Below are 22783 nucleotides of genomic sequence, written 5' to 3' on the forward strand. Positions count from 1 at the left end.
CCCCAGTTGACCTCCGGGCCCTCCTTTGGGGACACGATAGGTTGCATCGATCTCTCTCGGAGCTATCCCCCCTCACCAGACACGCCTTGGCGATTTGGTTACCGAAAGAAGGCGGTTTGCACTTTAACTACTGATCCGGGCCCAATGACTCCCTTATTTGATAACCCAGCCCTCCCTGAGGGCAGATTCACCCAACTGATCAATGAATATAATAGAGATTCTTGGCCCACTGCACAACAATTTGTGAACGTATCCTCTGGTTCCTTTGTGACGAACGAGGCTCCCACGATCCCTAGAGTGACCTGACTCACACGTATTCATCTGACAGCCTACGGCAAGCAGCTTCATGAGTCGGGAAAGGTATGGACCTGTCCCGACAGACTTTGAACAAATTTGCTCACTTCTGGAAACCCCCCGCCACACTGTTTCTTTGATTTATAAAATGATATTAGGCCACACCCATGGTTCTCTCCCTAAATTTACTACAGCTTGGTCAGAGGATCTGGGGAAAGACATCAGTGAGGCGGATTGGCACAAGGCTTTCTTCTACACCCATAAATCCTCTATCTCGAGTTATGCTCAGGAAAATAACTATAAAGTGCTATCGCGGTGGTATCGAGTACCGACCGCCCTCAGGGTCATGTTTCCATCGGCTTCTGATTCTTGCTGGAGATGTAACTCGGCTACTGGTACGTACCGTCATATCTGGTGGGATTGTGACTTAATTCGCCCGTTTTGGAACCAGGTTTTTAAAATTTATTCAGACCTGTATGTATGGGCATCCGCTGAATTTTTTTCAGAGGGGGGCGCTTTTGGCAGCGGCAATACACAGTCGCATTTTACCCTTTCTTCGACCGCTAGTGGGGTTAAAAGCGCCCCCCCCCCCACGTTAAAATGTAAAAACACCCCACTGTGTCCCCTGCATCTTTCAATATCTTTGTCACTACTGTGTACCCCCTCTCCACAACTGCACCTCTGGACCCCTTTACATTACACAGCACCTCACAGCTCTGGACCCCTTTACATTACACAGCACCCCACAGCTCTGGCCCCCTTTACATTACACAGCACCCTGCATCACTGGCCCCCTTTACATTACACAGCACCCTGCATCACTGGACCCCTTCACATTACACAGCACCTCTTTCCCTTGACTGAAACACTACACTATATTGACAGTATATTTATTTCAGGTCTAAAAGAGGAACCTTTTGGAATGAGGGACAAATGGATTTGATTCCAGAAGAGGGACAGGCACTCTTAATTAGAGGGGAGGGGAGCGCTGCAGTCACCGCTTAAATCGGCCCTGCTCCTGGCTCTCCCTGGCAATTTCAGGGGGGCAAACGACCTCCCTTGCCCTATGGAGCGGACACCCATGCCTGTATGGTAAACCTCTCCATCCCTTTCCTTCTATAGCCCTCCTATCCATTCTCCCTGGTACCTTCAAATTCCAGAAGCATACCTTCCTTAAATTTTTCCTCAGTGCTGGTTGCAGTGCAGTGTTGATTTCCAGACATTGGAAGTCATCCTCTCCTCTGACCCTAGTCGAATGGGTAAGCGGAATGAATGGTGTAATGCTTATGGAAGATTTGCGGGCCAAATCCTTAGACAATTACGCCAAATTCTCCTTCACCTGGGGTGTCTGGAGGCATTACTCCTCCTCAGATAAACTCAAAAATAGACTCCCACCCAATTTGACTGTATTGCCAGCACCAGCACCTTAGTATAATTTGAGAACCCTGGAGTGGTGCTCGCCACGGGGGACCTGAGCACACCGTCCCCCTTGTCCTCTCCCCTACCCTATCCTTCCCCTCCTTTCCTATCGCTTTACCTCTTTGACTTTCCTTTCCTCTGTTCTTCTCAGTTTTTCTGTCCTCCTCCTCAGACCGACTTTGCTTGGCTATGACTTTTTTTTTTCTTGTACTCAGCAAGTTTATTTGCCAGCTTTAGATCTTGCGTGTTGTACAAACGTATTGTTATTTCATAGCTACTTGCACTACTGCCTTACTTGCCTTATTTTTTACTTCCACCTGGCCCTGGGCGCAGCAGAGTAGCACGTTGTACTTGTGCTTGTATAGCCGATATTCTAATGAGGTAATGTTTGTTTACACTTGCTTACATGTTGTGGAATGCTTATGTTTTTTGTTATGTGGATTGAGCTGCCCATTGGCGGGCGGTCGGTTCGTTTTTTCTTTTGCTATCTTTTAAAAATTGTTCTTTACAATAAAAATCCTATTGAACCTAAAGTAACATGTATTTAAATATCTAACATGTTCTGCCTAGTCCTCTCCTACGAACAGGAACATAACCCACTTGTCAAGACTTAAGAAGGCTGTGTCCGTCCATGGAGTACAGAAAATCCTATTTTTACACATGAGTTTGCAATCTGTAACATTTCAGTGGTGTTATTCATGGACTTCAATTTTGATTAATTGTATTTATTTATTTAATTATTTATCTAATTGTCATAAATTCAATTTCATTGATTTATTGTATTTTTTTTAATAAATAAAATATTTTTTATTTATTTAAATGTTTTTTCCTTTTTCGTTTGTGAAAGTTTTTTGCTGGCTGAGAAGTAACTTTAACTGTAGTTTTGTTAGTAGCAGGCCCCCAAACTGTAACCTTATCATTGCTGGTGTCAGCGGCAACTCTGCCTCTCCCCACCGCCCAAGTGTGAGACATTTAATATTACAATGTAACAAAAGAAATAATGCACTTCAATCACCCTGACACCATAACAGCCATGGTGCCGTGATGATTGAAGCACGCCCCCCCGCCTGCAAAAAGGTTGGTGACTGCTGTTTTGGGCTCTAGCCCAGATCTTTTGCAGACCTAGCAATGCCCCTGCACACAAGTGACAAAGAATACAAAATAAAGTGCAAAAAAGTATTTAGTGCAATCTTGAGGGATCCACACCATGTGCTGTAATGGCAACACAACGCACTCACCAGTGCGTCGATGACTACCTTGCCTTACAAGGAGAGTCAACAAGGCTTTTAGGTCTCTAGGGGGGCCTGCCCCACAGTTCTTTCCTGATATCTCCTGTGACTCTCAGGGATCCTTGCTTCTCCACTTTACAATCTGGTATGTTCTCCCCAGCCATAGGTGTGTTTATTTTAAAATACCAGTTATAAAAAGCATCAAGAATACAATCATAAAAAAATTGGCCTATGGAGTGTGTAAAAAGATGGACGCCACCTATGCTCTGCGTTCCACTCGCTGGGCCAGAAGTGACACACAGGAACACCATCTTGACACGTTTCATCATCAGTTAGCAACATCCTCAGAAGCAGGAAGTTCCCTTGCATACCACCTACTATATAGGCTCCGGGAAACGATTTCTCCCCTTCCATTTAAATTCTATGTTATAGAAAAAAACAATCAGGAAGTACCACTCCACTTGTTTGTATATCATAGGAATAGTAAGAACAATCCAGTGGAGTGTTACTTCCGGATTGTTTTTTTCTATAAAATAGAATTTGATTAGTTTCCCGGAGTCTATATAGTAAGTGGCACGCAGGAAACTTCCTGCTTTTGAAGACGTCGATAACTGACAAAACTTGTCAAGCTGGTGTTCACGTGCGTCACTTCTGGCCAACCGAGTGGAGCGCACTCCAGGACATAGGCAGCGTCCATCTTTTTGCACACTCCACAGAGCCGATGATTATCATTATATCCATGAGGCTTTTATAACCGTTATTTTAAATAAACATACCAAAGGAATCTAACATGAGAGGCTGTCTTTCTATTTTTTTCTACCTGCCTTACCTTGCTGGGGATAACATACCATATTGTAAAGGGGAGAAGCAAGGATCCCTGGGAGTCACAGGAGGTGATATCAAGGACCGTGGGACAGGTCCCCCTAGAGACCTAAAAGCCTTGTTGACTCTCCTTGCTACAGCAAGGGAGTAACTGACATCTGGTGAGTGCAGCGAAAACCTATTACAGCACGTGGTGGAATATACAGGGTGATCTGTGGGATTAAGCATCAAGCACTAAAGACTTTTTTTGCACTTTTACTGCATTTTGTCACTTTATTTGTAATTCATTGCGATATTCACTTATGATGTTTGCAGTTTTTTAATTGGAGCACGTATAAGCATATCATATGGTTTAAAGGAGTTGTAAAGGAAAAAAATGTTTTGCCTAAAATTAATGTCTGCAAGGTAGACAGACAGAATAGTGTAATGATTCTGTTAAAAAACAAGAAAATACCTATTAAATTCCTTCATCTATATCACCTCCGGCGTTCTAGTTTCTGTTCTCTCATTCACTTCCTGGTGTGCGGTGCTCGTTCATGTAAGAACTACATTTCCAGTATGAATTGCGGCACGCCTAGTAATTCACACCTCCTTGAAGTCTAAACACGTAGAGAGCGTCTGCCGCACAAATGTAGTTTCCAGGAGGGGGCGAGCACATCACTGACCACCACAGTAAAGCCTCCCTTTCACGGTGGTGAGTAACAATCAGACAAGCAGGAAGTAAACAGAACAGAGAAGAAATAGAGCAACTTCTGCGCAAAAACGAACAATGAGGAAGTGAAAAGAGGAATGTCTGCAGGTAAAGGATGCTTATTATGAAAAAAAAATGTTTTCCTTTACAACCCCTTTAACAAGCGGTCCCTGAAATTAATACAAATATATCATGAGCTGCAGTTCAGTGAAAGAAAATAAGTATAGTATTTGATCCCCTACCAACCAACAATGATTCTGGCTCTCACAGACTGGCTACAGTATGTGCACATGTGGTACACAGATAAGTCCTGTCAGTTTAAGAAGGTGCTCCTAACGACAACTTGTTATGTGTATAAAAGAAACCTGTCCCACAGAATCCCTTTCTTCCATTAAAACCTCACCATCATGGGCAAGACCAAAGAGCTGTCGAAGGACGTTGGGACAAGATGGTAGGCCTGAACAGGGCTGGAATTGGCTACAAAACAATCAGCAAAAAGCTTGGTGAGAAGGTGACAACTAGGGATGAGCCTGATGTTCGAGTCAAACGTGAGTTTGAGTCGAACATCGGGTGTTCACTGTTTGCCGAATAGCGAACAATTTGGGGTGTTCGCACCAAATTCGAAAACCACGGATACCCATTAAAAGTCTATGGGAGAAATCAAAAGTGCTAATTTTAAGGCTTATATGCATTGTATTGTCATAAAAAGTGTTTGGGGACCTGGGTCCTGCCCCAGGGGACATGTATCAATGCAAAAAAAGTTTTTAAAACGTCCATTTTTTTGGGAGCAGTGATTTTAATAATGCTGAAGGTGAAACAATAAAAGTGAAATATTCCTTTAAATTTCGTACCTGGGGGGTGTCTATAGTATGCCTGTAAGTGGCACATTTTTCCCGTGTTTAGAACAGTCCCTGCACAAAATGACATTTCTAAAATAATTTTTTTTATTTAAAACTACTAGCGGCTATAATGAATTGTCGGGTCCCGGCAATACAGATAAAAGTCATTGAAAAAAAGGGCATGGTTCCCCCCAGTCCATTACCAGGTCCATTACCAGACCCCCGAACCAGAATTAAAAAAAATTGCATGGGGGTCCCCCCAAATTCCATACCTGGCCCTTCAGGTCTGGTATAGATATTAGGGGAACCCTGCGCCAAATAAAAAAAAAATGGCGTAGGCGTCATCCTCAAAATCCATACCAGACCCTTATCCTGGCAGGCCGCAGGAAAGAGGGGGGACGAGAGAGCACCCCACTGAACCATACCAGGCCACATGCCCTAAACATGGGTAAAAATTCTTTGGCGGTCTAAGACCCCCCAAAGCACCTTGTCCCCATGTTGATAGGGACAAGGGGCCTCATCCCCACAACCCTTGCCCGGTGGTTGTGGGGGTCTGCAGGTGGGGGGCTTATTGGAATCTGGAAGCCCCCTTTAACAAAGAGGACCCCCATGTGAATTGGTAACAGGGTACATTGTACCCCTACCATTTCACAATAAAAGTGTCAAAAAAACACAGTAGAACAGCTTGGGACAAGTCCTTTATTACAAAAAATTGAAATTCAGCGATGTAACCCATTCTCGAGCGGAGGATACGGAGAATTAAAAAACACTGACACGATCTACTTGATCCAACATGATCTTAAAATGCCGAACGATACTACACCCGCAGTGACAGCTCTTAAATAGCCAAGGGCTGGGCCACCCATCACGTGTGTGGGGTGACCCCGCCCCCCTCTGACTCAAGGGGAAATGCAGCAGGGTTATCCAGTGACAGGCACGGGTGACCCCACCCCCCCTGCTATGGATTTTTGGGGGGAACCCCCACGCCATTTTTTTTTCAATTTTGGTGTGGGGTTCCCCTTAAAATCCATACCAGACCTGAAGGGCCTGGTATGGAATTTGGGGGGATCCCCACACAATTATTGTTTATTTTGCCGTTTTTTCAATTACTTTTATCTGTTTTGCCGGGTCCCAATAATTCATTATAACCGTGAGTAGTTTTAAATGACTTTTTTTCCCTTTAGAAATTTAATTATTATTTCACTTTAAGCATTATTAAAATCACTGCTCCCAAAAAAACTGACATTTTTAAAACCTTGTCTTGCATTGATACATGTCACCTGGGGCAGGACCCAGGTCCCCAAACACTTTTTATGACAATCAGGCCCCGTACACACGACCGAGTTTCTCGGCAGAATTCAGCCAGAAACTCGATCGGAGCTGGATTCTGCCGAGAAACTCCGTCGTGTGTACACTTTTCAGCGAGGAAGCCGACGAGGAACTCGTCGGGCCAAATAGAGAACATGTTCTCTATTTGATTGTTGTTGAATCCTCGGCGGCTTTAACACTGAACTCGACGAGGAACTCGATGTGTTTGGCACGTCGAGTTCCTCGGACGTGTGTACGGGGCCTAACTTGCATATTAACCTTTAAAATTAGCACTTTTGATTTTTCACATTCGTGTCCCATTATCTCTAACGGTGTTCGCATGTTTGAACAAATTTTGTGCCTGTTCACATGTTCTTCTGCGAACCGAACCGGGGGGCTTGTTTGGCTGTACTTCATGACCCGTTTTCAGCAGATAGCTGGTTGAAGCCTGCTGCCGGTTGATGTCACAGAGAGGGCCCAGGCTCAGGCAAGATCGTGACAATGAAATCAGGAATCCGCCCACATGCCTGGGCCGGCACCTGGCTCAGGGGGGCAAAGCAGAGAGCTCTAGCTTTCTGCTCAGGGAGCTGTGAGAACCGAGCGATCGGCAGTGTGTGTTCACTCGGTTCTTAGTGTTAGAGCCAGTGGGGGACAGATGCAGCATCGTAAAAAAAATAAACAAACCCATACTTCTGTTTTACGTGATTTTATTGTTCTCTTACTGCGTACATATTGGAAACATTTGCTAGGAAAGGCTAGTTACTGGTTTGTGTGAATGTTCATGACATATTGTTTTTCTACAACTGTAACTGTATGCAACATTCTTCTTTAGTTAAAGCACATTAATACATTACAGGGTTTTTCATTCTCTTGCAAAGTAGCTGAAAAGAAAGAAGCAAAACCTGCCCAGTTGGAAACACTTTAATTTTCTGTGTCCTGATCTCTGTGGCTCAGTATATATAACAGAAACCATTACACAGACAGTCATCAATGAACATCATTTCAAATAGTTTTTAGAATGTCTATTTGTGCCATTTAGTGAAGTTCATTTAGGGTACTTTCACACTGGGGGTGGTGTCAGCGTTAGCGGTAAAGCGCCACTAGTTTTAGCAGCGCTTTATCACTGTTGTAGTGTTTGCTTTTAGGCCACTAGCGGCCGAAGAAAAAGTTAAAAAGCACCCGTGTTGTTAATGGGCAGGGGCGTTTTGGGAGCCGTGTATACACGGCTCCCGCATCGCCTCTAAAAACACTTGGGGGCAGATCCACAAAAGAATTACGCCGGCGTATCTCTTGATACGCCGCGTAATTTCAAATTTTGCGCGTCGTATCTTTGTTTTGTATCTACAAAACAAGATACGACCGGTCTCTCGGATCGATCCGACAGGCGTACGTCTTAGTACGCCGTCTGATCCAAGATGCAATTTTTCGGCGGCCGCTAGGTGGCGTTTCCGTCGAATTCCGCATCGAGTATGCAAATTAGCTAGTTACGGCGATCCACGAACGTACGTCCGGCTGTCGCATTTTTTTACGTCGTTTGCATTCGGCTTTTTCCGGCGTATAGTTAAAGCTACTGTTATGAGGCGTACTCAATGTTAAGTATGGCCGTCGTTCCCGCCTCGCATTTGAATTTTTTACGTTGTTTGCGTAAGTCGTTCGCGAATAGGGATTTGCGCAGAATGACGTCACCGCGTGAGCATTGGCTTTTTCGGGTTAATTTCGAGCATGCGCACTGGGATACCCCCACGGACGGCGCATGAGCAGTTAAAAAAAAACGTTGTTTACGTCGGGTCACAACGTATTTACATAAAACACGCCCCCATCACAGAGATTTGAATGCCGCGCCATTACGCCGCCAAAGATACACTACGCCGCCGTAACTTACGGCGCGGATTCTTTGTGGATTTGAAAAAAAAAGTAAGTAACGGCAGCGTAGTGTATCTTAGATACGCTACGCCCGGCGGATAAATGCGCCGCTGTACGTGGATCTGCCCCTTGGTCTTTTACACTGGGGAGGCTTGAGAGGTGCTTTTCAGGCACTATTTTTAGCGCAAAAACACCTGAAAAAGCGTCCCAGTGTGAAAGCACCCTTAGGGATGGTCTATGCAGTAGCAGCCAGGGATTCATTCAAAAGTAATTCATGTCCATTTGCCAGCTTCTTTTTTACATTTGTTATAAATTATATTTATTTATCATGATATCTACTGACATAAAAGTTTTTTGCTTGTTTTTTGAAGAAAGGATTGTACAATTTTAAGAAGAGTGGCAGAGAAGCAGTTTGAAAGTAGCTGAAAGGACAGGTTAGGTCTCACCTGAGTACTTGCCCCCTTTGCTGCGTTTGATGAAGCACAGGATGAGAAGGATAAGCAGCAGCAGTACAATAGCACTTATCAGCCCAATAAACAGCCCTCTGTAGCGAATCCTTTATGACTAACGTCTAAAGCTGTAAAATGATATAGAGTGACATATATTTAGCAAAAGAGGAAGAGATTAAAGTAATATTTTTCTTTATGCAGTAAGAATTAGCTGTCTCAATTGCTAAAAACATTACAGGTCTGAGCAATATTTTTCATGTGATTTAAAAAAATGGTCTATATGCTTGTGAAGAAACTAGCATTACAGATTGATGATGGCTGTCATTGCTGATCTTCTCCATTTATGAAATGCTAGGTTCCTGGTGTCATGCTGATGCTTTGGTGTCTACGTCACTGCCCAGAATAAGTATAGAGCAGTTTTTCTCAACCTTTTTCCGGCAAGAGCCACCCTTTAACCACTTTAGCTCGGAAGGACTTACCCCCTTAATGACCATATAATTTTTGGCGATAACGACACTGTGTCGCTTTAACTGACAATTGCGCCGGTCAGTCAGTTCACCATCTGGCTGAACCTCTGCAACGATCAGCCCCACTTTTCGGGCTGAGCCTGTACACAAGTGGCTAAGCCTCAGGCTTAGGCCTAACCTTCAGCTGCTGCTTCAACATACAGCCCCCCAGGCCTTAGCCCTGGGGCTAAAAGAACACTGATCACCTGACTTATTTGCTTTAAAAAATAGCCACAAACATGATTGGCTGAGAAATTATGTCTATTCACAACCGCAACTCACTGTGGTCTTGTCATTCTAATGCCAAATGCAGCAGTGCCACCTATTGACAGAAGAGAGAAATGCACCAGATTCAGGCTTAAAGCGGAGTTTCCACCTATTTTTCAAGTTTGTATTATATGATGTAATACTGCCCCCTTAAATATATTTGGCATGTTTTTTTTAATTTTTTTTAAATACTCACTGTGCTATTCTTTTTCGTTTATTTCTCCCGCCGCGGCGGCAGAGGAGCCTCGCCGTGTCATCCCCAGCCCTGCTATTTCCTTAAAGTATCGCGGTACTTCCGCCGCAATTGAGAGAAATCTCGAGCGAGCGGGTGGGCGGGGCGTAGGCGGAGAGATGGTTAAAGCCCCGCCCACCGCTCTATTTTATGTCCTGCTTCACGGGGGTGGTGCACTTGCCTAGGAGGGGCGGGCTACTGTGGGCACAAACCCCCCCCCGCAGTTTGTGCGGGGTTGTTTGCTGTCCCACGCGATCTTAGCCCACTCTTCTGCAGCCGACATCGCTTCCCGTCAGCTGCCTCTCTCACTGCAATGACACAGAAGGTGTTAGATCGAGGAGGCGTGGTAGGGGCGGGGTCATCGGCATACACTGTGTATGCCGATGACCCCGCCCCTACCACGCCTCCTCCGATCAGACACCTTCTGAGTACACAGACAGGAGGAGGAGCCAGGGAGAAGGTGGGATGCTGCTGTGCCGCTCATCTAAAGGTCTGTGTACAAGTACACAGACATTATTAAACACACACTATAGATGACACTTGCGTGGGGGAGCTGATATAAATGAATTCTGCAGTGATCTATGTGGGGGGAGAGGGTATGTGCTAGGGGGCGTTTTAGGAAAACTGCCCCCACCCTCCCCAGCACATGTCCTCCCTCCTCCAAAAATGCCTACTAGCACATGCAGTACCCTTTCCCCCACCCCTGATTCAAAGAGATGCTGGCTGAGTTCCCGGGCTGTACTCCTTCTGTGCTCATGAGGGGTTCCCACCATCCCTGGCTGTGCTCATGAGGGGTTCCCACCATCCCTGTACTGTGCTGAGTTCCCGGGGCTGTACTCCTGCTGTGCTCATTATGAGGGGTTCCCACCATCCCTGTGCTCTGCTGAGTTCCCGAGGCTGTACTTCTGTGCTCATTATGAGGGGTTCCCACCATCCCTGTACTGTGCTCATGAGGGTTCCCACCATCCCTGTGCTGTGCTGAGTACCCGGGGCTGTACTCCTGCTGTGCTCATGAGAGGTTCCCACCATCCCTGTGCTGTGCTCATGAGGGGTTCCCACCATCCCTGTGCTGTGCTCATGAGGGGTTCCCACCATCCCTGTACTGTCCTCATGAGGGGTTCCACCATCCTGTACTGTCCTCATGAGGGGTTCCCACCATACCGTACTGTGCTGAGTTCCCGGGGCTGTACTCCTGCTGTGCTCATTATAGGGGTTCCCACCATCCCTGTGCTCTGCTGAGTTCCCGGGGCTGTACTTCTGTGCTCATTATGAGGGGTTCCCACCATCCCTGTACTGTGCTCATGAGGGGTTCCCACCATCCCTGTACGGTGCTCATGAGGGGTTCCCACCATCCCTGTGCTGTGCTGAGTACCGGGGCTGTACTCCTGCTGTGCTCATGAGAGGTTCCCACCATCCCTGTGCTCATGAGGGGTTCCCTACCATCCCTGTACTGTGCTCATTGAGGGGTTCCCACCATCCCTGTACTGTGCTCATGAGGGGTTCCCACCATCCCTGTACTGTGCTGAGTTCCCGGGGCTTTACCCTGCTGTGCTCATTATGAGAGGTTCCCACCATTCCTGTGCTGTGCTCATGAGGGGCTCCCACTATCCCTGTACTGTGCTGAGTTCCCGGGGCTGTACTCCTGCTGTGCTCATTATGAGGGGTTCCCACCATCCCTGTGCTCTGCTGAGTTCCCGGGGCTGTACTTATGTGCTCATTATGAGGGGTTCCCACCATCCCTGTACTGTGCTCATGAGGGGGTTTCCACCATCCCTGTACTGTGCTCATGAGGGGTTCCCACCATCCTGTACTGTGCTGAGTTCCCGGGGCTGTACTCCTGCTGTGCTCATTATGAGGGGTTTCCCACCATCCCTGTGCTCTGCTGAGTTCCCGGGGCTGTACTTATGTGCTCATTATGAGGGGTTCCCACCATCCCTGTACTGTGCTCATGAGGGGTTTCCACCATCCCTGTACTGTGCTCATGAGGGGTTCCCACCATCCCTGTACTGTGCTGAGTTTCCCGGGGCTGTACTCCTGCTGTGCTCATTATGAGGGGTTCCCACCATCCCTGTACTGTGCTGAGTTCCCGGGTCTGTACTCCTTCTGTGCTCATTATGAGGGGTTCCACCATCCCTGTGCTGTGCTCATGAGGGATTCCCACCATCCCTGTACTGTGCTGAGTTCCCGGGGCTGTACTCCTGCTGTGCTCACTATGAGGGGTTCCCACCATCCCTGTACTGTGCTGAGTTCCCGGGTCTGTACTCCTGCTGTGCTCATTATGTGGGGTTCTCACCATCCCTGTACTGTGCTGAGTTCCCGGGGGCTGTACTCCTGCTGTGCTCATTATGAGGGGTTCCCACCATCCCTGTGCTCTGCTGAGTTCCCGGGGCTGTACTTATGTGCTCATTATGAGGGGTTTCCCACCATCCCTGTGCTGTGCTCATGAGGGGTTTCCACCATCCCTTTACTGTGCTCATGAGGGGTTTCCCACCATCCCTGTACTGTGCTCATGAGGGGTTCCCACCATCCCTGTACTGTGGCTGAGTTCCCGGGGCTGTACTCCTGCTGTGCTCATTATGAGGGGTTCCCACCATCCCTGTGCTGTGCTCATGAGGGGCTCCCACTATCCCTGTACTGTGCTGAGTTCCCGGGGCTGTACTCCTGCTGTGCTCATTATGAGGGGTTCCCACCATCCCTGTACTGTGCTGAGTTCCCGGGGCTGTACTCCTGCTGTGCTCATTATGAGGGGTTCCCACCATCCCTGTACTGTGCTGAGTTCCCGGGGCTGTACTCCTTCTGTGCTCATTATGAGGGGTTCCCACCATCCCTGTACTGTGCTGAGTTCCCGGGGCTGTACTCCTGCTGTGCTCATATATGTATGTATGTACGTACGTACGTACGTACGTACGTACATATATATATATATATATATATATATATATATATATATATATATAAATCTTGTTTCTGTGCAGATATATCTACATAACAAATGATTTAGTATATTTTACTGGTTCCTGGAGGGAGGAGAGTTTTGCATAGACAAGGGCGCAAGTTCCTCCGTTGCTATGGAAACCTGACCTGAAACTATTACATGCTGTGCAGCACTGAGCATGTGGCGAGATCAAGGCTGAAATCCAGGAAGTCATACAGTCTGGCTTCATGATGCCCTCACTTAAGATGGCCCCAGTCAATTTCTATTTTATAAAGTGTCTAAATGCTGTAACAACCTAACAAAACGGACATAAGTTTACAGACTAACTTTACTAGAATACATTAAGCTTGTGTATTACAGGGTATTTATATTTAAAAGTTTTTTATATTTAAAATTGTGGCCGGAACTCCGCTTTAAGGCAAAAAAGTCAAAGAATACAACTACCAATTAGCCAGGCTAATTACCGCCTAGAATAACTAATTTTTATTAGCAACCCTGTCTAATATCAGGGTGCTACACTAACATGACTACAGTGCTGATGGAGAGGCACAGAGGAGGGCAAACAAGGAAGCTGTGCAGGCACCCGATTCTTCCTTATTAATCGACAATGTCATTGGTTTGTGAGGACGCTGGGTGGCACAATAAAAACCTGCGGCTTTGTGCAACTTAAATGCAAGCTGCATCCACCTGCTGGCTTGTATACAATTTTGGGCAATTGTTAGGGATTTTGGACCCATGAAAAAAACCCGAAGGCACCCTGGTTAAAAAGGCTTGGTATAGAGCTGGTATTTGTGTTATTTAAAAGTCATCCAGTTACTTAGAAATTTTCAGAAGTAGGCTGACAATGGCAGCCCCTACACTTTTTCATGACAGGGGTACCTGTAAAAAGACATTCATGGGGATACATAAGATATAGGTATATACAAGGTAGTCTGACTCTTATGACGGCTTCTTATATCCATTGGGGCTTCTGTGGTGTAATATCCCTATCACAGATCTAAATTTGTTGGGTGTTCTACACACTTTAAGTTGGTTTATCTTTTCATGATGTATGATCTATATGAAAGCAATAAGAAATCCAACAAAAAGTGTGGTATCCACACTGCATGGCTTCAGCAGCTGGTGGATGTAATGGCTGGAAAAATCAAGCACGGACATCCAACTGCAAACATATGGGAAATTGTTGATTTGTTCTGCCCTCACTTTACGTGGCTAAGGTATAATTAGACAGACAGCTAACTCTCCTTCTTAACAACTCATTGAGGCAAGCGCAAGGTTCTTTTTTCAACTTTTATTGCAGGGAAGTAAGAGTAAAACTACAAATAAAAGAAATAACATACAATTAGTATACACAATATACAAATATACAGTCCTAACACACAGTCTAACTAGGTAAAGGGATATGACCATACCGGCGATGTTTCCATATTAGGCTGACATTAGAATTGCACCTGAATAGGTGTGGAGTTCTCTGGAGAAGGTGCATGGATGAAGAAGGAAGATGGCTACTGTGGGCTGTCTCTCAGACCTCATGGTATAGTCCACAGAAATTATGGGAAGATACAGTGGCTTTTAAGCAACAATCTCTATCTACCTTCAGTAAATTTTTCACAAATACTAAGGCCCAGATTCTCAAAAGAGATACGACGGCGCATCTCCAGATACGCCGTCGTATCTCTGCCTAGCGCCGTTGTATCTATGCGACTGATCTTAGAATCAGTTACGCATAGATATTCATTAGATTCGACAGCGTAAGTCTCTTACGCCGTCGGATCTTAAATGCAATTTTTTTTTGCCCGCTAGGTGGTGCTTCCGTTGATTTTCCCGTCAAGTATCCAAATTAGCTAGATATGAGAATTCCCGAACGTACGCGCGGCCGACGCAGTAAAGTTACGGACGTTTACGTTAGGCTTTTCCTGGCGTAAAGTTGCCCCTGGGGTCTATGAGGCGCAGCCAATGTTAAGTATGGCCGTCGTTCCCGCGTCGAAAATTCAAAATGTACGTAGTTTGCGTAAGTCGTCGTGAATGGGGCTGAACGTCATTTACGTTCACGTCGAAACCAATGACGTCCTTGCGACGTCATTTGGAGCAATGCACACTGGGATGTTTTAGGGACAGCGCATGCGCAGTTCGTTCGGCGCGAGGACGCGCTTCATTTAAATGAAACACGCCCCCTACCGCCGGAATTTGAATTCCGCCGGGTAATTTACGCCTACGCCGCCGCAACTTTACAGGCAAGTGCTTTGTGAATAAAGCACTTGCCTGAAAAACTTGCGGCGGCGTAACGTAAATGAGATATGTTACGTGCCGAACAGAGATACGCCGATCTCTGTGAATCTTCCCTAAGTATGTAAAAGAGCCACTAGATGGCGATATTACAATGTATTATACATACCATTAGCATATACAAGAATTAACATGTACATAAGAAAACCTCGCAGAAGGCATGACATGATTGGTTCAACTCTTTGGCATCTACCCCAAAAAAAAAAACATTACAAAAAAACATTACAACATAAGTTGCAATTTCTTATTCAAAATGTTTCGTAGTAGATCCATGGCTCAGGAAGTATGGAAGAAACATGAAAGACAAATTAATCAGCGTGACAGTGATCTAAATTAATTATTTAATTTAAAATAATTTAATTGCTTTATCCACCAATATATCCAGTGAAAAGGGAGACAGAATACACAGACAGAATAGGCATTTATATAATATATTAATACTGCATTTTATTTCCAATATTTCCTCAGCAGTACACATATGTTGAAATTAAAAGAACAACAGTGGCTCTAAGGCCGCGTACAGACGAGCATACATGTACATGAAACCGTCCCGCCGGACCGTTTTCACCGTAAATGTCTGCCCGGGGATTGCTGTATGGTGGCTGTACTCACCATCATACAGAAATCTGCGCGTAAACAATACGGGGGCGTGGCCGCGCCGTCGCCGCGACGATGATGCGGCGACGTGGGCGGCCCTGCCAGTTCAATGCTTCCACGCATGCGTCGAAGTCATTCGTCGCATGCGAGGGATGGCGGTCCGCTCGGACATGTACGGTAGGTCTGTACAGACGACCGAACATGTCCGTGGGGACAGGAGTTCCAGCGGGCTGTTTTAAAAACAAGTCCGGAAATATTTGCCCGCTGGGAAAAGGCCCGGCGGGCAAATGTATGCTGGAATCCTGTCCGCTCGGCCTACACACGACCGAACATGTCTGCTGAAACTGGTCCGCGGACCAGTTTCAGCAGACATGTTCGGTCGTGTGTACGGGGCCTAATAGCTTTAAATCTGGATGGAAAGATTTGTTATTTGGTTTCACAGTGCTTCCTGGGATATCTCATACCTGCAAAAAACCTCCACAAAAAAAAAAAAACCTTTCAAAAGCTACATGTAACTTCCATGAAGGCTTCAGAGATGCTTTGAAGCACCAAGAATGTGACATGGGGTATCATTTTTGAAAGCAAAGCAAAGCAACATGTAAACAATTTTAAATAGTAACAGTGACCTGGATTCAGGTCGATTTGCCCCTTAGTTACGGAGGCGCAGGGCAGCGTTTTTGCCCTGCGCCCCCGCAAATTTCCTGCGGCTACCCGCGATTCAAGAGCAGTAGGTCCGTAAATTGCGTGTGCGCTGTGTAAACTTGCCCTGCGTAAGGGCGCGCCTATTGTAAATGATCCCGTAGGGGGCGGGAATCATTTAAATTAGGCGCACTCCCGCACCGAGCGTAGAGCGCATGCTCCGTCTGGAAGCTTTCCCGACGTGCATTGCGGCAAATGACATCGCAAGGACGTCATTTGCTTCAAAGTGAACGTGAATGGCGCCCAGCGGCATTCACTAATCACTTACGCAAATTACGTAAAATTCGAACGTCGCGGCGCGGGAACGACGGGTATACTTTAGCATTGGCTGCCCCTGCTATTAGAAGGGGCAGCCTTACGCTCAACACGCCGTACGGAAACAACGTAAATTGCGTACGCAGGGCTCGCGCAACATTGTGAATCGGTGTTAGTATGCAATTTGCATACTATACACTGAGCACAATGGGAGCGCCCCCTAGTGGCCATCGCAAGAATGCAGCCTAAGATATGCGTGGCATAAGAGCCTTATGCCACGCAGATTTTAGGCTGCAGTCCGCGTTACGATGTTCCTGAATCAGGAGCATTCATAACGCCGGGGCAAGTAAGCAATTGCGCTGTGTAACCTATGGTTACACAGGCGCAATTGCTTCTTGAATCCGGGCCAGTGGCTTTAAATGTCACGTTCTGCAGACACATTTTGAAGCACATTGAGAGCAGAGCCCCCCACCATGTTGAGGGCATGTGGCCTGGTATAGTTCAGGAGGATGGGGATCTGACTCGTCCCAAGGGTCTAATATGGATTTTTGGGGCAGGGGCCACGCCATTTTTTTAAAAATTTTGGAGTGGGGTTCCCCTTCAAATCAAAGCCAGACTCAAAGGGCATGGTATGTATGGGGGGGGGGGGGGGGGGGGTACCCATGTTGTATTTTTCCTGATTTTGCTGGCAATTATTTTTTATATTAAGCTGCCAGCGCGGGTAACCATGTTAAATGGACTATAGGTGTGAACATCAGGGTAAGGGGCCAGAAAGTGGCAAGAATGCAGCACAGGCAGGTGCAAGGTGCAGGCTAAGGGGTTGAACCTTGACTTTATTATACAGCGAGATATGCAAGAACCTCCCATATTTCTATAGTCAAATGTTCTATTTTATTAAAAAAAAAAAAAGGATTGTTACTTCCTAGAAAAGGCCTTCAATGTCTATTTCCGCTAGTGATTTTTAAGCGCGATATACATGTGCTTCTGTGTGTGTCACGTATAGGGCTGCCCTTTGTGCGTTTGTCACCCAAAAAAAGCTCCTGCTCCTTTTTGGGCATTTAGATTTGTGTGATTTTAAAGGCACATTTTGTCACGATTCAAGTGTAAATGGGGCCTTAGATGTGGTAGCTGCATTGTTTTCCCATTTAGGCTTTCTTTCCTTATTTTCACCTGGGATCTGGCCAGTAAGTGTGTTTTTGCCAAAGAACAAATTCTTTTGCAGATGTAGCAGTTAGGCAGGCCATACACAGTGCACATTTTTTTCATGCAGAAATTTGCATTTGCACGATTACCCATTAACACAGACAGTGCTGACAGGGCAATCCCTCCTGCTAAGCAATTGTTTGCTCCTGTTTTACTGCCAGTAAGAGGAAAAGGTTGCCAGTAAAAAATATGGCTGCGCATGCTCAGTTCTGGTCCGGAGATGGCCGAGACCATCTAAGTGCCTTCTACTGTTCAGTCAGTGCCAGGAGGGGACAGGACTGGTGGAGGTGGTGCCTAAAAGTGTTGTGTGAGGTCATTGGTGCAAGGGAGCCAAGTGGAGTGGCTGGAGCCTTGTTTGCGGGTCAGAGGGACGGGAGCAAGGCAAGCCAGGAGCAAGACTGTCAATCGTGTTTGGAGTGGAGGGACCACCTGGTGTGGAGAGAGACTGTCACTCCGGAAGGGACATGTTGTGTTGGGGATCTTTGCTGCTGCACACTGTCAGTGTCATTGTGAGAGTCAATTTCATGTTTGTGTGCTGCCCATTCTAATTTATTGCCCTCCTGAGTCCTGTCTACCTACTTACTACATCGAAAAAAGTTTAAGAATATGTTTTTTTACTTAATATCTACCTTAAATCACATGTCTAATTGCACATTGTACTTATTTTTAGCCTAAATACTGGAAAACTGTAATTTTGTAACTTTTGGAAATGGAAGTGTAAATTTGGCTGAGCCAGTACTTTTTAGTTTGTCATGTCAGTACATTTCAATCTGGTAGGTTGGCCACACTGGGGGGGAGCCAAAGTCGGGGATTAGGACTGTGCAGGCTGTGCAAACGCAACATATCACAAACATGACAGGTTTAATATTTATCATATAAAGATGATAATAATAATGCATTCAGAGAGATCCTCATGTAGAAAATCTTGAACATGTCAGTTATATATTAACCTCTTGACCACCGCCCCATGTCAAAAAGACGTCTCTTTTTAAAGTTGAATATCTCGATAACGGCAGCAGCTGCTGCCACAACCGAGATATTCATCTTTTCAGGGGCGGGTGGTGTACACGATAACGGCGGTCTCCGCGGCGGATTCGCCGCAAGATCGCCGTTATCGGTGGCGGAGAGGGCCCCCCCCTCCCGCCGCTCTCCCGCGCCCTCCGCCGCTTACCGGAGCCGTCGGTAGCGGCGGAGGGGATCGGATGTGTCCGGCAGCTGAGCGGGGGACGGGACTGAAGGAGAAATCTCCTTCACCCGTCCTCATAGCTCTGCTGGGCGGAAGTGACGTCCAAAACGTCAGTCCCGCCCAGCCTCTTAAGAAACATTTTTTTTTTTGTCATTTGAAAAAATGACATTTTTTTTTTTTTTTTTTTGCATTTAAGTCTAATTATGAGATCTGAGGTCTTTTTGACCCAGATTCTCATATTTAAGAGGACCTGTCATGCTTTTTTCTATTACAAGGGATTGTTTACATTCCTTGTAATGGAATAAAAGTGATCAATTTTTTTTTTTTTTTTTTCAGTGTAAAAAATTATAAAACGAAATAAAAATAAATAAGAAAACCAAAAAAAATTTTTTTAAAGCGCCCCGTCCCGACGAGCTCGCGCGCAGAAGCAAACGCATACGCGAGTAGCGCCCGCATATGAAAACGGTATTCAAACCACACAAGTGAGGTATCGCGCGATCGTTAGAGTGAGAGCAATAATTCTAGCCCCTAGACCTACTCTGCAACTCAAAAAATTGCAACCTGTAGATTTTTTTAAACGTCGCCTATCGAGATTTTTAAGGTAAAAGTTTGACGCCATGCCACGAGCGGGCGCAATTTTTAAGCGTGACATGTTGGGTATCATTTTACTCGGCGTAACATTATCTTTCACAATATATAAAAAAAATGGGCAAAATGTATTGTTGTCTTATTTTTTAATTCAAAAAAGTGATTTTTATCCAAAAAAAAGTGCCTTGTAAGACCGCTGCGCAAATACGGTGTGACAAAAAGTATTGCAATGACTGCCATTTTATTCCCTAGGATGTCTGCTAAAAAAAAATAAATAATGTTTGGGGTTCTGATTAATTTTCTAGCAAAAAAATTGTGATTTTCACATGAAGGAGAGAAGTGCCAGAATTTACCTGGTGGGCAAGTGGTTAAGTGTGCCCATTAACCTTCCTGTTTCATTGATCTAACTCACATGACATATGTAATTCAAACGTTTTTTTCAATCTTTTTTAACCACTTGCCTACCAAGTCTTTTCTGGTGCTTTTTGTTAAGAAAATTACTTAGAACCCCCAAAAATGATATATATATATTTTTTAGCAGAGACCCTAGAGCAGGGGTCTCAAACTCAAAGTTACCTGAGGGCCACAAGACAAGTTTTCATATGCCATGGGGGGCCGCATGCAAATTTCAAACTTCAAAAACAACAGTACTGGTGTCAGCGAACACATTATTAACCCCCAGCACTGGAGTCAGCGAGCGCATTATTACCACCAGCACTGGTGTCAGCGAGCGCATTATTACCACCAGCACTGTGTAAGTCAGGGTTTGACAAATTTTCTTGGAATCTAGGAGCCAGCTAAAAAAGTTAGGAGCCAGAAAACGCACCCCGTCCCGACGAGCTTGCGCACAGAAGCGAACACATACGTGAGCAGCGCCCGCATATGTAAACGGTGTTCAAACCACACATGTGAGGTATCGCCGCGATTGGTAGAGTGAGAGCAATAATTCTAGCTCCTCTGTAACTTAAAACATGCAAACCTGTAGATTTTTTTAAACGTCGCCTATGAAGATTTTAAAGGGTAAAAAAGTTTGTCGGCATTCCACAAGCGGACACAATTTTGAAGCGTGACATGTTGGGTATGAATTACTCGGCGTAACATTATCTTTCATAATATTAAAAAAATGGGATAACTTAACCGTTGTCTTATTTTTTAATTAAAAAAAGTGTAATTTTTTCCCAAAAAAGTGCGCTTGTAATACCGCTGCGCAAATACGGCGTAACAGAAAGTTTTGCAACGATCGCTATTTTATTCTCTAGGGTGTTAGGATAAAAAATATAATATAATGTTTGGGGGTTCTAATTAGAGGGAAGAATATGGCAGTGAAAATAGTGTAAAATGACATTAGAATTGCTGTTTAACTTGTAATGCTTAACTTGTAATACCAACGGCCACCACCAGATGGCGCCCAGCTCACATTTGGTGGTAATAACTTGTAATACCAACGGCTCACCACCAGATGGCGCCAGCTCAAAAAAAAAAAAAAAACATTTTTTTTTTTTTTTTTTTGCTCCCCTCACTTCCAACCCTGCCTGCGGGCCATTTTTAACTGGTCCGCGGGCCGCAAATGGCCCGCGGGCCGGTACTTGAGACCACTGCCCTAGAGAATAAAATAATAATCGTTTGCAATTTTTTATGTCACATGGTACTTGCACAGAGGTTTCTCAAAAGCAATTTTATAGAAAAAAATATACTTTAATGCTTTTAATGCATTTACACAATATATAACCCAATCTTTTGGTAAAATATAAAAGATGATGTTATGCTAAGTAAATAGATACCCACATGTCACGCTTTAAAATTGTGCACGTTCGTGGAATGGTGACAAACTACGATATTTACAAATCTCCATTTGCAACGCTTGAAAACTTTTTACAGGTTAATTCTAGCACTTAGAATTATTGCTCTCGCTCTACCATTTGTGGTGATACCTCACATGTGTGGTGCGAACACATTTACATATACATACATACAACAAAATTAATCTTTTGGTTTTTAAAACAAATATATAGGCCCGGATTAGCAAAGGAGTTATGCTGGCGTATCTCCAGATACGCCGTGGTAAATCTAGAGTGCTGCCCGTCGCAAACTCGGCGCCTGATTCATAGAATCAGATACGCCTCACAGTTGCCCTAGATACGAGCGGCGCAAGTCTCCTACGTCGTCGTATCTTAGGGTGCATATTTACGCTGCCGCTAGGTGGGCGTTCCGTATATTTCCGTGTTGAATATGGCAAATTAGCTAGATACGCCGATTGACAAACGTACGTGCGCCCGGTGTATCAAGATACGTTGTTTCGTAAGACATACGCCGGCGTAAAGTTACCCTTCATAAAGCAGGTATGGTATGGACATCCGGATACGTTACGAACAGCGTCGTATTTTAACGTCGTTTGTGTAAGTCGTCCGTGAATGGGGGCTGGACGTAAGTTACGTTCACGTCGACTAGGCATTGAGCGGGCGTAATTTAATTTGAAAATTCAACATGATAATGAGCATGCGCACGCATGCGCTGTTCGAAGAAAGCGTCATTTACGTGGGGTCATGATAAGTTTAACATAAAACACGCCCCCGTGTTCCTCATTTGATTTAGGTGCGCTTACGCCGGCACATTTACGCTACGCCAACGTAACTTTGGGCGCAAGTGCTTTGTGAATACAGCACTTGCCTCTCTAAGTTGCGGCGGCGTAACGTAACTACGATCCGCTACGCCCGCTTACATTTACGCCGCCCTACGAGAATCTGGGCATAGTTTACATCCGTCCTAGACCTGGTCCTCCAAGATCATAGAGGCAATCAGAGACGATCTGGTCTCTGGAAACCTCTATGGCCAGCTGAGCATGCCGTAGAATTGTTTCTCGGGTGCGCTGGTAAAAATGGTAAGTCCGAGAAACATTGTGGAGCAGCAGGAGGGCGGGTGGGGGACGACCCCTCCTGCTGCTTTTGAAAGCGAGAAAGCCAATGAGAAAAGCCAATCACTGACTGAAAAAAAAACAAAAAAAAACGCCACTTGCAAGTGGTTTAATCAGCCGATAGCTTCAGCCATATCGTATATTTGCGCAATTTTCATTCAAAATAAGCTGATGACAGGGCGCATGGCGCAGTGCGATGCGAGA

General features: G+C 45.4%; 1 protein-coding gene across 1 annotated transcript in view; it reads right to left on the bottom strand.

The window, feature by feature from the left end:
- Window positions 1-8910: 8910 nt before the first annotated feature.
- Window positions 8911-22783, bottom strand: part of LOC120914249 (neuronal cell adhesion molecule-like) — a 507806-nt gene continuing 493933 nt past the window's right edge. Inside the window, exon 13 of the mRNA XM_040324873.1 lies at window positions 8911-9042. Within this exon, the coding sequence (XP_040180807.1) occupies window positions 8990-9042 (53 nt within the window). The 3' untranslated portion in view covers window positions 8911-8989. The remainder of the gene's footprint in view (window positions 9043-22783) is intronic.

This window comes from Rana temporaria, chromosome 9, assembly GCF_905171775.1.
Source record: "Rana temporaria chromosome 9, aRanTem1.1, whole genome shotgun sequence".
Taxonomy (NCBI): Eukaryota; Metazoa; Chordata; class Amphibia; order Anura; family Ranidae; genus Rana; species Rana temporaria.